We start from the raw sequence: 15,670 nt of genomic DNA, 5'->3' as shown, positions 1-15,670 counted from the left end.
TATTATTTGTGTTAAGAAACACTGCGCATTGTCAACATGTTCGCAGTGAAGTCTAATCCTTTACTCCTCCGATCGCCGTCGGTGTTCTCCGATAAGAGGCACCGGAGGAGAATTATTTCACGGTCATCTGAACGGCGGAGCGTTCAAGTTCAAGCAGTGATCAGCGGCGGAGACAGCAAGACTACAACGTCGTCTCCGGTGGACAGCAAAGTGAGCAATGGCTCGTTACAAAGTAGCTCGAGTGGTGGGAGAAGCAACGGTGAAATGATAGAGGTGAAAGCAGTGGTGATGATAAGAAAGAAAATGAAAGTTAGTGTGGTTGAGGAGTTTGAGGATCAGTTGGAGTATTTCATCAATGGTGTTGGTCAAGGGATACAGATTCAGCTTGTTAGTGAACTCATAGACCCTGGTTTGTTTCTTCTTAATATTATACTATTATTTTCTCTATTCTTCTATATAATTCAGTCCATATCTCTCCTTTTCTTCTTTTAATTCATCAAAAAGGAGTGTCCCACACAATCACACACTTTTTTTTAAGCCTCTTTTTAAAATCCATTATTTTCATGACATATCGAGTCTTGTGTGATTCAAATGAAGAGGTTTAAAGTTTAAATTCAAACTTGAAATCTTAATTAAGTTAGAGAATACTCCGATCTATGCGCTTTTAGATCTTTGGTTTAATTTTACATTGACAAAGAAAATTGAGGAGTTTTACTTTATCATAATTTCAATTATTGATATCTCTCAGAGTTAGTACCATTATTTTATTGTTTTGAAAATGAGAATTTTATTTTTAAAGATTTTTTTTTACATAGAATTATTTTAAAAGGGACAAAACTATTTAATGATGATTAGTTTTTAGAATTTCACAATCAATTTGAGCAGTAACCTAGTTGTTTTGGTTGAGAGTAGCTGGTGTTTTGGTTTCATCCGTGAGTCCCCTAAATAGTTCAGCGGAATATGAGCCACTCATTTAATTTCACTAGGCTCTATCAAAATTATTAAAAAATAATAATTAAAATCAACTTAATGATTATTTCAAAAAAAAAATCAACTTAATGATTTATAATTTATTATTTCTAAATCGTCGAGAATGTTAATCATTTCTTTAGAGGGCATAAACGTCAATCATATCTCGACAAAAATATATTTATATATATTTTTCATAAAAATAATATTGCATCGTGATGTGATGATGAAATATGATTGTATTTAAATATTTTATAGCATTCTCGAGCATACTTATTAAATATACAAAATAAAATATTCAATATTACACCAATTAACATTATACCATTTCACTTGGTAAAAGAAGTCGATTTCTATTTCTAAAGTCATTCATTTGAGAGGTAGTTCAAACTCTAATGAAAAATCAGATATTCTTGTCAATTTGATGATTAGTTTCATAACAGGTGTACATGTCCTAAGAGTCCAAAATACTAATTGTGTTGAGTTAGAGAAAAAAATATTCAATATTCTAACTAAATCAATCTGGTTATCCAAAGAAAAAAATTAATTTGTGTGAAATTTAGTTTGCATATGTCCATGTAAATTCAATCAGCATAATACCTAAATTTAAACTTTAAACTTGAAGAAAATACATTGCAAACGCCTGCAAAAACGAAAATAATGGAATAATGATTGAAATTTTGACTTTCTTATGTAATGAAATATTTTATGCTTCAATGTTTAACCTTTTATCGAATTTGGTCATCTTCAATTAATATTTATAAAAAGTGTCTTGCTAACGATTGTCGTAAGAGCTTTATTTAAGGATTCTCAATTAAAAAACTATTCATTAAAAATGTCCAATACTTCAATTTTTGATGCATTGAATGCACATGTCTCCATAATAACTTACTATCTAAAGTTCTTACCGAGTGCTATTAGAGTACTTATTAACATTTATCCAGTAAGAAAGAGAGGAAGAGTTACAATTAAATTTTAAACTTTTTTGGGTGTAATGGTGTAACTAGAAAAAGTCTAACATCGCCCTTCTTTTATTTTTTATTCTAAAATGATGCTTTATATTACAAAAGTTATCTCGAAATGTTCATTTTATATTCCAGTAGCACAATTTAAATGGAAAGTACGTATTGGTATAACTTTGTAAACAAGAGATCATTTTAAAGCAAAAAAGAAAAGACGAAATAAATTAAAAAAAATTTTTACGAAAAATTAAAACCTAAAATAAAGATAAATACAGTAGTAATTTCACACATTTTTATATGGACGACTTAAATTATGCAATGACATATTTGATGAGACACAATGCCATTTCCGTCAAAGAAGGGGATGCATACGGTTTACTCCAAGCCATCAAGTGGGTGGCCAAATTGGGTTTCAACGATGTGATTTTTGAGTTAGATGCTAAAGTCGTGGTCGATTTCTTTAATAAGCCGACTGTGGATTTTACTTATTTTGGTTTCATAATTATTGCATTGCTTTAAAGCATGAATTATGTCCAGACTCGTTGGCAGGGTTTTTTAGGAGTTAGGATCCTCTCCATTTAAAATCTTTTCAATTTCTTTCGTTTTGAGAGGATCCTTACTCGTTTCTTAAGAGGCACACCATGAATTAACAAGGGTGGTTACATTTACCGTTGATCTTCAGGTTTTTGATTTGATACCAAATTGTATTGATCAGACACCTCTAATAAAAAACAATTTGATAAGATTATTGAGATTGAGATCGAAAAACTCCATATGACGTAGTTACTGCACCAAATTCAAACTATTAATATATTTTATTTGTATTCTCATAAGATTTTTTTTCTATGTAGTCTGCCCCTTGAATAGTTGTGGATCAATTATCCAGCATAAAAATTAACTACATGTGTAAATTTGCAAGGGTTGAGAAAATTACATAAATAATCTTATATATTCCATAAAAAATATTAACTTTTAAATTATCCACAATTCATTCCCTAAAAAAAATTATCCACAATTCTCGAAAAGAGCAACATAGGCTCTCACCATCTCAAAACCCTAATTTAAACGATAAGTTACAAATACACCTTTTATTCTCGAATATAAGTAAAAAAAAATGTATCAATGTATAGTGGTCTTACTTCTTAGTGGGGTTAAGAAAATAGAACTATAATAAATCACCAACAAATTAATCCAAGTGGGTAACTGGTAAGGGATTTGTACTTCGAAGAGTTCAATCTCTATCCCATTGAGAGAGTAGAATCTACTTTGTGTGCCTCACATGCTGCCGACGGAGATATTAACCGCTGCTAACTACCTATAACATGATGATAATAATAATAAAAACTATAAAGTTCATCATACCTTTTTTTGACGAGACTAGATTCATTAGACTTGATTTTGTTGTTTTTATTTTACATTTTCAGCTACTAATAATGGAAAAAGCGTGGAATCTTACGTAGGAGGTTGGCTACCGAAGCCATCAAACATTCCATATGTTGTGGAATACTCTGCTGATTTCACAGTGCCAAGAGACTTTGGATCCCCGGCTGCTATTCTCATTACCAATCTTCGTTCAAAGGAGTTCCATTTATCGGAAATCATCCTCCACGGCTTCACTGGAGGACCCATTTTCTTTCCAGCTAACACATGGATTCATTCGCGTAACGATAACCCTCAAAGTAGAATCATATTCAAAAACCAAGTAAGTAGTACTGTGAAAAATGAAGCTATCATCGAGTCATTAATGCTCTTTTTCTTATGAGACAGCGCATTGAGAAAAATAGAAGTGTTTGAATGTAACCACGTGTATACTAACAAACAAGTGTCGAACACCTCACACACCTTTGAAGAAGTGTATGTTATGTATACCAACTTAACTTAGCATGTTGTTTTGTTGCATGGATTTGATAGGCATATTTACCATCACAAACACCACCTGGTATCAAAAATCTTCGACGTGAGGATTTGCTAAGCACAAGGGGAAGCGGTGCTGCCCAAGAACAGGAAAGAAAATCACATGATAGAATCTATGATTATGCTCCCTACAATGAGTTAGGCAACCCTGATAAAGAGGAACTTGTTAGACCAGTCATTGGAGATCATGAGAGACCTTATCCTCGTCGCTGTAGAACCGGAAGACCTCCTACTCGCTCCGGTAGAGTTCATGTTTTTTCTTACTTTTTTTGTGGTGCCATTTTGAATTTTTAGATTTTGGAATAAATAACATATGTAATGAAGTGCTCTAAATGTGTTTTTTGGTGCAACAAATTAGATCCACGATGTGAGACTAGAATTGAAAAGCCACACCCTGTTTATGTGCCGCGAGATGAAACTTTTGAAGAAATCAAACAAGATGCATTTGCTGCTGGAAGATTGAAAGCTGTGTTCCACAATCTTATACCCAAACTTGCAGCCACTATGGCGAATTCAGACATTCCTTTCAAGTGTTTCTCGGAGATTGACAAGCTTTATATTGATGGTGTTAATTTGGGAGATGAAGAGAATAAAGGGATAATAGAAAATCTCTTGGTGGGAAAAGTGATGAAACAGGTCTTCAGTTCTGGAGAGCGGTTGATGAAGTATGACATCCCAGCTATTGTAAAAGGTATGCTACCTCTACTGCTTAGGCAAACACATGCTTTAGTTTTGCAGTGACAAAAATTGAGTTGAATGTAAAATAATTTAAGTTTGTATATATACATGTAAAAGTGAGTTGAACAATAAGTTCGAGTCACAAACAATTGTAGATGCAAAAACCCCAAATTTTAGTTTCAAGTTGAAGTTAATTCTGAAGTCAAAATTAATTATACTTGAGAACATGAAAACATGCCAAAATCAATTCTTCATGTCTAAAATCGGTTTTATCTCATCCAAAAGTGAAACCAAACATGTTAAAAAGGCATGCGGCTTCAATTGAGACCTCATGAGTCACATTTTTTTTTACTGTACTAGGATTGTAAACCTTGAATACAATATAACTTTGTATTTATCAAAACCACGTTCATTCAACAAACTAGTCCTTTTGCATTGTTACAGGAGATAGATTTGCTTGGTTGCGGGACAACGAATTTGCAAGGCAAGCCTTAGCTGGAGTCAATCCAGTAAATATTGAGCTATTGAAGGTAGTTTTCTTTTTTATTCATACCAATTAGGCAGTTACATGAGTATCCAACTATTGAAGGTGTTTTTGGTCTTTGCAGGAGTTTCCAATCCGCAGCAAACTAGATCCAACTATCTATGGCCCTCCAGAATCAGCAATAACAAAGGAACTACTGGAGCAAGAACTTGGTGGAATAAGCTTGGAAAAGGTTTGCTCCATGTTTTGTTTGTTTGTTTGTTGCTTTATTTGTTTATCTTACAGAAACTCACTATCTCTACATTCAATCAATTACTTTTTACACTGACAGGCTATGGAGGAAAAGAGACTATTTATTATTGATTACCATGACATGCTTTTGCCATTCATCAAGAAGATGAACTCTTTGCCCGAGAGGAAAGCTTATGCCTCCCGGACGATTCTCTTCATTACAAAGGCCGGTGTTCTGCGTCCTATAGCTATCGAGCTTTCTCTTCCTCAGACACTTACTTCGCCGCAAAATAGAAAAGTTTACACACAAGGCCATGATGCCACAGCACACTGGATTTGGAAGTTAGCAAAAGCTCATGTTAGCTCAAATGATGCTGGCATTCATCAACTAGTAAATCATTGGTAAGACAATTGGTATTTGAGCAAATTTAGAATGAACTCAAATTGATAAATGACTTGATCAAAAGAAATGGTGCATTTTTCTCACATTTGACTCTGAGTAAAAAGATACAGTGCCAATATGTAATATGCAGGTTAAGGACTCATGCATGCATGGAGCCATATATAATTGCTACTCATAGACAGTTAAGCTCAATGCATCCTATTTACAAGTTGCTACATCCTCATACGCGCTATACAATGGAAATTAATGCACTTGCTAGACAAAGTTTAATAAATGGAGGGGGTATAATTGAAGCATCTTTTAGTCCTGGAAAATATGCCTTGGAGCTTAGTTCAGCAGCTTACAAGAGCATGTGGAGATTTGATATGGAGTCTCTTCCGGCAGATCTTATTCGGAGGTATCTCTGATGTCATACTTTCAAACATTGCTTGATATCTCTTTGGTGCTTAACTAATTATTACTACCTCCATTCATGAATATGGTATCATTCTGACTAAATCACGTGAGTTAAGAAAGTTCATAGCAGTATAGTACAAATAAATTTGTCGACAATTGATACTGTTTTCCAAGTTTACACTTCAGGAGATAGATTTAGTTAATGTTTCCATCATATATTATTTATTATTGATTGCAGATAAAAAATGTAACACAATTAGGGGCATGTTGGTAGAGAAATTCTTAATGCAATTGAAAATTTGAAACGGTTCCTATAAAAGGTGGCAAGGAAAAATATCAAGATGTGGATTTGCTACCATTTTAAGTTCAACCTTTGTTCATAGGACATATATAGCAACCTTTAATAGCAATCTGTTAATACTCTATGGAATGTGCTTTCCAGGGGCATGGCAGTAGAAGACCCTTCAATGCCCTGTGGTGTAAAACTTGTGATTGATGACTACCCTTATGCTGCAGATGGACTTCTAATCTGGTCTGCCATTAAAGAATGGGTAGAATCTTATGTCAAACACTTCTATTCCGAATCAAATTCAATTGCATCGGATGTTGAGCTCCAAGAGTGGTGGAGTGAAATCAAGTGTAAGGGTCACGCTGACAAAAGAAATGAACCTTGGTGGCCTAAACTAGATACCAAAGAGGACCTATCTTTCATACTTACGACAATCATATGGGTTGCTTCAGGTCAACATGCTGCTATAAATTTCGGGCAATACCCTTTTGGAGGATATGTGCCTAACCGTCCTACCCTCATGAGAAAACTTATCCCTCAAGAAAATGATTCTGATTATGAGAAGTTTATTCGAAATCCTCAACTTTTTTTCCTATCATCATTGCCTACTCAACTTCAAGCTACCAAAGTAATGGCTGTTCAGGACACGCTGTCGACTCATTCCCCTGACGAAGAGTATTTGGGTCAAGTGACTCATTTGCATAATCATTGGATCAATGATCAGGAAGTCCTGAAATTGTTTAGTAAATTCTCTACTAGACTTGAGGAGATAGAGGAAATTATAAATGCAAGAAATAAGGATCCAAGTTTGAAAAGTAGAACTGGTGCAGGTGTTCCTCCTTATGAACTTTTGCTTCCTTTGTCAGGACCCGGAGCAACTGGTCGTGGAGTCCCCAACAGTATATCTATATGATCGATCAATTTCGATTGCCTTGGCATTATAATATAACTTGTTACTTATTAATATTATATCCGATCTGATACACTATTTTAGTGGCAGAAACTGTGTATATATATATGCAGCTGTGTAAGCAGAACATTCATATTTTATAGATGACCGATATTGATCAATTCGTTTATGCTGGCGCGTCCTTCATGTATATTTTGCACAAGATCTATGGTCAAGGTAGGGGTACATTGAGAATAATAGCCTTACAAGGGATATAGAGAAAAAGAAAAGAAAGAGAAGTTGAATTCACCATATGTCGCATATAAGTCATGCCATGCTTCACTAAGCCAACCCCTTGGAGATACAATTCCTTTTATTTACCAAAACTTAAATATTTTATTCTGTTTTAGTTTTTATACTTCTTTTTTAGTAGTATCTCCCATTTTTTATTTTTCACATCTTTCATTTATACAATTTTTTATGGAATTGCTCGCTGCAACCACATATCTCGTTTGTTAGATAGATGAGAATCTAACAATTCATACCTCAAACTTATGATTTGAAGTGGATTTGATAAGTTTATATATGAGTTGTTCGGTCTTCGTCAAACGACCAAAATGGTTTTACAGTGTGACTATGAGTTTCTATTGATTGCAAGGAAACTGAATCCTTGTTAAACATTAGCATTTGGCAGCAAGTTTTCTTCACTGCTTGCAAACAAAATTAAATTAAATTCGAAAGACTATAAAAGAAATACAATTTGGGCAGATTTCAATTAGGGTGATAGAATAAACTATATTGATATTGTACGTCCGAAAATATTGCCTAAACATATTTGCAAACTATACCTTTTAATATTTTATCAGTACATGTAACCAATATATGCAAATGTGATGCTGTCCTAGACACACCACCTATAACTTGTTTTTTGTGTTCATTAGGATACACTACTATTTTCTATTTTGATCAATGCTAATTAATTAGATAGGTTATTATATTACAAACAATGACATATTAAAGTACCATTCGGAAACGTGCATACAATACTGGAATACCACACTTCCACATTTCAGATATGCAGCATGATAAATTTTGTCAAAAGCGTGTGGGAATGTGATATATATTTTTCTTGATAAAAGAATGTTATATTTTTGACACTTACGTTTAATGTTCTCATGCCCAATATTTTAATATATGGATAAAAATGTGTCTAAAATTTTTCATTTTCTTTTCTAATAATTTAATATTATTTATTGTAATATTTTCACATTTTTTGTAAAATTCGAATTTTTCTAAAGTTCTATAAATAGTTTATTTCCATAAATAGTTTATGGAGGGAACTACCATGAATAACATAATCACAACATGATTGTTTGGATTTGCATGCATTTTTTCATAATATTGGGGTTGCCAGATTTATACTCAGGTGTGGCACTCTATTAATTGGATTATTTGGGAGTTCTAGAATCTCTAGCTTGATCCTTAATTGATGTATTGTTGGTGATGGAGAGTACTTCCATGATTTTGTTGGAATGGTTGTTGGTTAAGTGGTTGTACAAATATCATTTCTCCTAAATATATTTTGTGTTGAGTTGAACGGCATTAGTTAGCTAACCTTCATAGGAGAGCAATAGTTCATTATCGTTTGGGGTGTTTTTGAAAGTTTGAGGTGTTTGTGAGCAAATGGTAGGACATAAAGAGCAATCTGTTGCCTTTGGAAAGATATGTAGATATAATTTTAAACATGGGCCAACCAAACTAACAACTAAAGAAAATTGATCTTTACACTCCTAGTATTTACTCACAGATACCTTGAATTGACCATAATACCTCCAACAACAATTAACTATCGTTTGTTGAATCGCATGTCTAGTGTCTAGACACACTTGAATCTCGTCTTTGTTGCTTGCTGACGAATCCAATTAATTATATCATCTCTAAGTTTTCATTCCTTTTTAGTGAAAAAGTAAGGGGTCATATCTACTTCATTATCACTAAGTTTGGAAACACCAGAACCAACAATATTATCTTTAGAATCAACGTTTGGTTTCACACCAAATGAAGTTTCAACAATATTTAATTTCAATTTAACAAAAGACTCGACAATGTTTAGTTTTGACCCAACAGAATCAACAATTATGTTTCAATCATAACTATAAATAAGTAAATAAAACAAAGAAGAATAGAATAGGTTGTTGAGAAACATGGCATCCATGAAAGTGGAGAGAAAAAGCTTAGAATATTATTGTATTGATAATAGTTGAAGAGATACAAAAGTGAAAGAGAGTTACAAAAGAGTCAACTTGTGACTTATATAGTGACTACACTAGTACCCTTAACTAACTCTAAAATGAGTATAACTACTATATTTCAACAACCTCCCTCAAACTCAAGGTAAGAGAATTCTTAGCTTGAGTTTGAATTACAAAGTTAACACCAAACAGAAAAAAAAAATGTGACCAATACAAACTTCAAACCATAAGAGAAAGCTTTCAAACAGAATTTGCTCTTCATTCTTCATACAAGGAACCTGCAGACCAGCTACTAACCAAAACAACTTTCCAGCAGATGGATAACCTCAATAACACTTCAAATGCATAGGAGAAAAACAAACTTCCAGCAAGTATTAACAGCCACTCCATAACAGGAAGGTATCAATGGTGCAGACAAGACAAACATAGCACTCATAAACAACCAAAAGCTAACATCAGTAGAAAACCTTGTCCATATAACTCCTCCAACACAGTATAGGAGTAAGAAATGCACCATAAAACCAGATCCAAACAATGTCCAAAGTCTGGCAGAAAAACAATAAAAGAAAACCATATAGAGAGAAATGCTTAACCATTAAGCAGAAGCCACAACTCAAGGCTTAACCACTTAACAGAAGCTAACACCAATAAGGCCAACAAAGGGGAAAATGCTTAACTACCATAGGTAGAAGCCAAAGAGAAGAAGAAAAAAAATGTTAAAGGTCTTGATGGCTATAAAGTGATGCACAATACTCAAGTTTTGCTAAAAGGTAGTTAGCACATCAGAGGACTCAACAATTAACATCAGAAAGTAAGCAAAGAGAAGAAAAAATGAATGTTAAAAGGTCTTGATGGCTACAATGTGGTGCACAATACTCAAGTTGTGCTAAAAGGTACTTAGTACATCAGAGGACTCAACAATTAACATCAGAGAGTAAGCAAGAGAGCATGGTTGATGGCTATAGAGTGAAGCATCAATACTCAGATTGTGCTCAAGGTGGATAGCACATAAAAAAAAACCAGCTAATCAATAAAAAGGAGACAATCAAATGCAACATGTAAAAACATGGCAGAACAACAACTAATATGCAAGTAACCAAAGCACAGTGTACATAGGGCTCTAACTTTGCCATGATCACAAGAAAGAAACCGATATGACATGTGAAGAATGTGCCAAACGAGTTGATCAAAGATTAATTCATGGTATTTTCAACTAACAAAATGGAAACATAAGACCACACCAAAATATGAAGAAGGCACTAATCTGTAACTCTTCTATATCCATATATGTGCACTTGCAGCAGCAAAACCAAACACAACCAACATAAAATCCAGCTAAAAAAATCTTCTATCTTCATATGAGAATGTTGCTTGCAAACAAACCAAACACTCTTCTATAAACATGCAGCAAGTGAACAACCCCAACAATACTCAACATTTCCAAAAAGGAACCAGCTCTAAAAAGGATCCAATGAGCTAATAACAACCAATATGAAAAACTTTACCACTTATCATAGAGGAAGCAATATCACAGTGTGTCACATTTGACCTTTAATCACCAATATGTCCATAAAGGGTAACTCCAATAATGCAAGAAGAACAAACCAATGGATGCTACCACTTGTAAAAAGAAACCAATATTATCTTGAAAGAGTAGTAATTCCCAACGTGAGCTTTGCAAGCAACAACAAAACTGCAGCATGCAAGCAAAATAGACGAGAGAATAGTAACATTATAGGGTAACTATCGCACAATTGAAGCAAGAGTAAGTGAAATACCAATGTGTAATCACACAGTTGAAGCAGATCAAAACCAAACTCAGACTTTGCAGCAGCAACAACTCAAGGATTATCATCCAAGCTCCGCCATAGTGAACAAGAAAACTATATATGCAACAACAACTCTCGCAGCTACAAACTCATCGACAAGCCACGATCGACATCGTCGAACTCAAATTGCAGCATTTTCGATCAACCGAACAAAAAGGAGGTTACTCCCTTTTTGAGCAAAACCAGAAGCACCGGAACCATACCAATTTGTGAGAATCAGTTTGCGATTATGAAATGAAGGTCTAAAACGAAAATTGGAATTGAGTAGAAATGGTAAATGAATCGAATGGAAAAACTGAATCGAACAAAGCAAAAACGAGGAGGAATCAAAGAATCATGGACTGGAATGACTCAATAAACTGAGATGCGATGGGAATTGAAATCGCAAACCCTAGAATTTGTGGGAAAACATGAATTACGATAAAAACATAATCGCAAATCGAACGTGAATTGTAATTCGAATAGCAAGAAATCAGAAACATTATTTGAACCTTAGAAATTGGGATTAATAAGATGAAGAGAACAAAATCGAAATGAATCTGAAACCCTAGAAATTGGGGGAAAAGACGCAAACGGAATCGCGAAGAAATCACAAACTGAGAAATGTGGATCGAACAAAGAAAATGATGTAAAAGAATCATATGAGATTGAGATACGGATCGAAAAACCAAAAGCGATCGAACAAATCAAGAACGGAAAGGGAAAAACATACAAGAAAAGAATCGAGAAAATGAAGATGAGAAAAGTATATTTTCTCTGGAAAATGCAGCGGAAAATTGTTCAAGGTGGATACCATATTTGCTCTGATACCATATAGAGAAACATGGCATCCATGAAAGTGGAGAGAAAAAGCTTAGAATATTATTGTATTGATAATAGTTGAAGAGATACAAAAGTGAAAGAGAGTTACAAAAGAGTCAATTTGTGACTTATATAGTGACTACACTAGTACCCTTAACTAACTCTAAAATGAGTATAACTACTATATTTCAACATAGGCATGAGTATAACTACTACTCCATCCGTTTCAAAATGAGTGTCGCTTTAGCCAAAAAAATTTGTTTCAAAATGAATGTCACTTTACATTTCCAATGCAATAATAACTTTTTCTTTTCAATTCTACCCTTCAATTAATACTATGTTACATTACTTCCAAAGTATTATTTTTTCTTTAATGAAAAACAAACCAATAGTTGATTAGGATAATTTGGTAAAATTGCTATGACATTTGACTACTTTATTTCATTCCTTAATCTGTGTGCAATTGGCTAAAGCGACACTCATTTTGAAACCGAGGGAGTATATTTCAACATAGGCTATAGAGACTTATTTAAGCAATTGAAACTATATGGTGACGGAATTCTTGTATTCGTACCTAAATTGTAATTAAGTCTCTAACTTTATTGAACTCGTTAAACATTATCCTTATTTCTATTGGTTGCAAGGAATCTGAATCCGTGTTAAACATTAGCATTTCCCAGCAAGTGTTCTTAACTGCTTGCATGCAAAATTAAATTAAATTAAATTGGAAAGACTATAAAAGAAATACAATTTGGGTGAATTTTAACTAGTTGGTTAAACATATTTGCAATTGACATACGTCTATCCCTAATATTTTTTTTGTTACAGCATCACCTATAGTTGGTTTTTTGTATTCGGTAGGACACACTGCTATATTTTCTATTTTGCAGCTCAATGCTAATTAGATAGATGATTATATTACAAATAACGACATATTAAAGTGCAATTTGGAAACGTGCATACAATACTGGAATACCACACCTCCAAATTTTAGACGTGAAGCGTGTTAAATCATGTCACTAAGCAAGCTATTAGCTTTGTCAAAAGCATACGGGAATGTGAGATAAATGATTTTTTTTTTTTTTTCAGGAACATGTGAGATAAATGATATTTTTGAATATGTGAGTGTTAAATCACCAACAAGGAGGTAAAAAAATATCACCCACAACCATGTGAGAATTGTGGTGTTTGCTTGGAACAAAATCTAAATTCCAAACCAAATAGGCTATTCAACATCTCAACGTCAAAAATGTCATTTTCGTTTGTTTGAGTAGGGAGCAGGACCACTTTTCATGTTGCAACAATAACTGTAAACTTACTAATCTGACACACGTTGCCTTTTGATAGATATGTAGAGAAAAGTATTCAAACATGGCCAACCAACCTAACTACTTGTAGTAACTAGTAAGTGATCTTCGCAATAGACTTCCTACAAAAGACAATTTGGTGCGGAGGCATGTCATTCAACCTATAGATATGGTTTGCATCTCAGGTTGTGGAGGTTTGGAAACAGCAAATCATTTGTTCTTATATTGTGACACTTTCAGCTCTCTTTGGACTCTTGTTTGCCGTTGGTTAAATATTTATTCGGTTTCTCCTAGTGACATTAGACAACATTTTATACAATTCACTTCTATGGCGGGGATGCCTAGATTCACTCATACCTATTTGAAATTAATTTGGTTTGGCTCTGTTTGGGTGCTTCGGAAGGAAATGAACAACCGTGTGTTCCAAAATACGGTATCTAATCCTTCTGTCCTTGTAGAACAGGTCAAATTAAATTTCTTCTTATGGTTGAAATCAAAACAGGTGACTTTTAGCTATAGTTATCATGATTGGTGGACAAATCCGCTTCTTTGTATGGGAGTCCATTTGTAATTTGTGTTGTTTTGGTGGTGTTTCTTTGTTTTGACACCTTGATCTTGTAAATACTTTTGGATGGTTTTCCCCTTGCACACCTTGTGCGGGGTGAATCATTGGTGTTAATATTATATCTCATTTTAGTTTGTTAGAAAAAAAAACTGGTAAGTGATCTTGAATAATAAATAAATAAATGAATTGAAAAGTGAAAACCGAAGCCATCTTGTGTTAAATGCATCACTCACTTGCCACCGCCTTTATTTAGCATTAAAAATTGGATTATATCAGTTGAGAGGATGATAAACTAAAACATCTTAGATTTGATTTTAGCCTGTACCACACGTGAATCTTGATTTTTTCAACCATAAGAGACAATTTTGATACCTTTTGACCAAAATTTTGGTTGTTACATTCACTCCATTTCACCCAAATAAAAGCAGTCAGATTACCCGAAAACATCATTTGAACATGTTTTTAGAGACCTGTAAACCACTTAATTGATTTACATGGTATATAGGATCATTTGAAAGGCCACCAAAGACATCTAACTAATGCATAAATTGCGGTCCAACACTCTAAAAAAAATGTACATTCAAAGGCCTCCTTTGTTGTTGTTTATGTTTTATCTCTGCCGGTGTTTTATTTTTCTTTTTTATTAGGTTTTTATGTTGAGATTGTTCTTAGGGATGAGAATAGGCCAGACCTAGCCTACGATATGTTAGACTTTTTTCTTAAATAGAGAAGGTCTAGACTTTTTTTTAAGCCTATTTAACTTAAAAGGCCAGGCCACAGACCTCTTAAGCCTATTAGGTCGGCCTATTTAAGTAGTATGAATAATATTATTTATTATTCAATAATTTAAGCTTTATTAGTATACATTAATTTTTTGCATATATAAATGTATTATTATAAACTAGAATAGAAATATGATACAATATATAGTCGAATTCCCTAAAACCTTGTGTTGATTATCAAAAGAGAGTTTAATATAATTGAACTATTAGTTTGCTAGTCCATTTAAACTTAGATGACATTGCTTATTTAAATATGTTCATAAGATATAGGCTTTTAAACAGGCTAGTAGGTCGTATCAGGATTTCAGAAGGCCAAGCTTAGGCCTAAAAAGTAAGCATATGACGGGCCGCAGGCCAGACTTAGGCCTTACAAAGCCTAGCTCGGCCTAGCATATTCCCATCCCTAATTGTTGTACTTTGAAGGGTCCTTGATGCCCCTCTGATGTGGGTATTCGTTCTTAGCTAAGCTATGTAATCATGATCAGTTAGATGCATAAGTCAGGAGCAAGTCTTGTGTTTAATGATGTATTTGTAGGATTTTACGTTAATTATGTGCTTGTCCTTGATAGTGGGCACTTTTTTACACATGTTTAAATCACTAACTATTTAGCTATCAATGAATGAAATATCTACCCGTTCAAAAAAAATAAAGAAAAAAGAATGCATGCCGTAAACTTTCTTCAACTCTCCAAATATGTATAATAAAGAAGAGCAATGCTATTTATCAAGAAAAATTTTATCAAGAAGTTGTCCCGAAATTAATGTTAGCCAATAAAATCTCAGCCTGCCGGAAATCATGGGGTGGTGGGTGTTATGTATTTTTTTTTTTTTTTTATGAAACTTTAATAAATAAGATTAAAATCTAAGGTGATTATTCTGCCATGTCATTCTTGAATTCATCAAGAAAATCCATTCTTGA

General features: G+C 33.7%; 1 protein-coding gene across 1 annotated transcript; it reads left to right on the top strand.

Annotated features, from left to right (window-relative positions):
• LOX6 (PLAT/LH2 domain-containing lipoxygenase family protein) lies at window positions 1-7,405 on the top strand. The gene is made up of 9 exons (XM_085704852.1): window positions 1-409; window positions 3,356-3,633; window positions 3,843-4,086; window positions 4,204-4,536; window positions 4,968-5,053; window positions 5,132-5,239; window positions 5,339-5,640; window positions 5,772-6,038; window positions 6,480-7,405. The coding sequence occupies exons 1-9, from the start codon at window positions 37-39 to the stop codon at window positions 7,237-7,239; spliced, it is 2,751 nt and encodes a 916-aa protein (XP_085560978.1). The 5' UTR covers window positions 1-36; the 3' UTR covers window positions 7,240-7,405.
• Window positions 7,406-15,670: the final 8,265 nt, after the last annotated feature.

This window comes from Medicago sativa, chromosome 4, assembly GCF_051527215.1.
Source record: "Medicago sativa cultivar Bolivia chromosome 4, Bolivia_mono, whole genome shotgun sequence".
Classification (NCBI taxonomy): domain Eukaryota; kingdom Viridiplantae; phylum Streptophyta; class Magnoliopsida; order Fabales; family Fabaceae; genus Medicago; species Medicago sativa.
Note: the sequence above shows the minus strand (reverse complement) of the source record. Positions and strands in the feature narration are given on the sequence as shown.

Coding starts and splice junctions, on each gene's coding strand:
- LOX6 (XM_085704852.1), top strand. CDS start 37: ATGTTCGCAGTGAAGTCTAATCCTTTACTCCTCCGATCGCCGTCGGTG. Junction 3,634..3,842: donor GAATCATATTCAAAAACCAA/GTAAGTAGTACT, acceptor TGGATTTGATAG/GCATATTTACCATCACAAAC. Junction 6,039..6,479: donor CCGGCAGATCTTATTCGGAG/GTATCTCTGATG, acceptor TGTGCTTTCCAG/GGGCATGGCAGTAGAAGACC.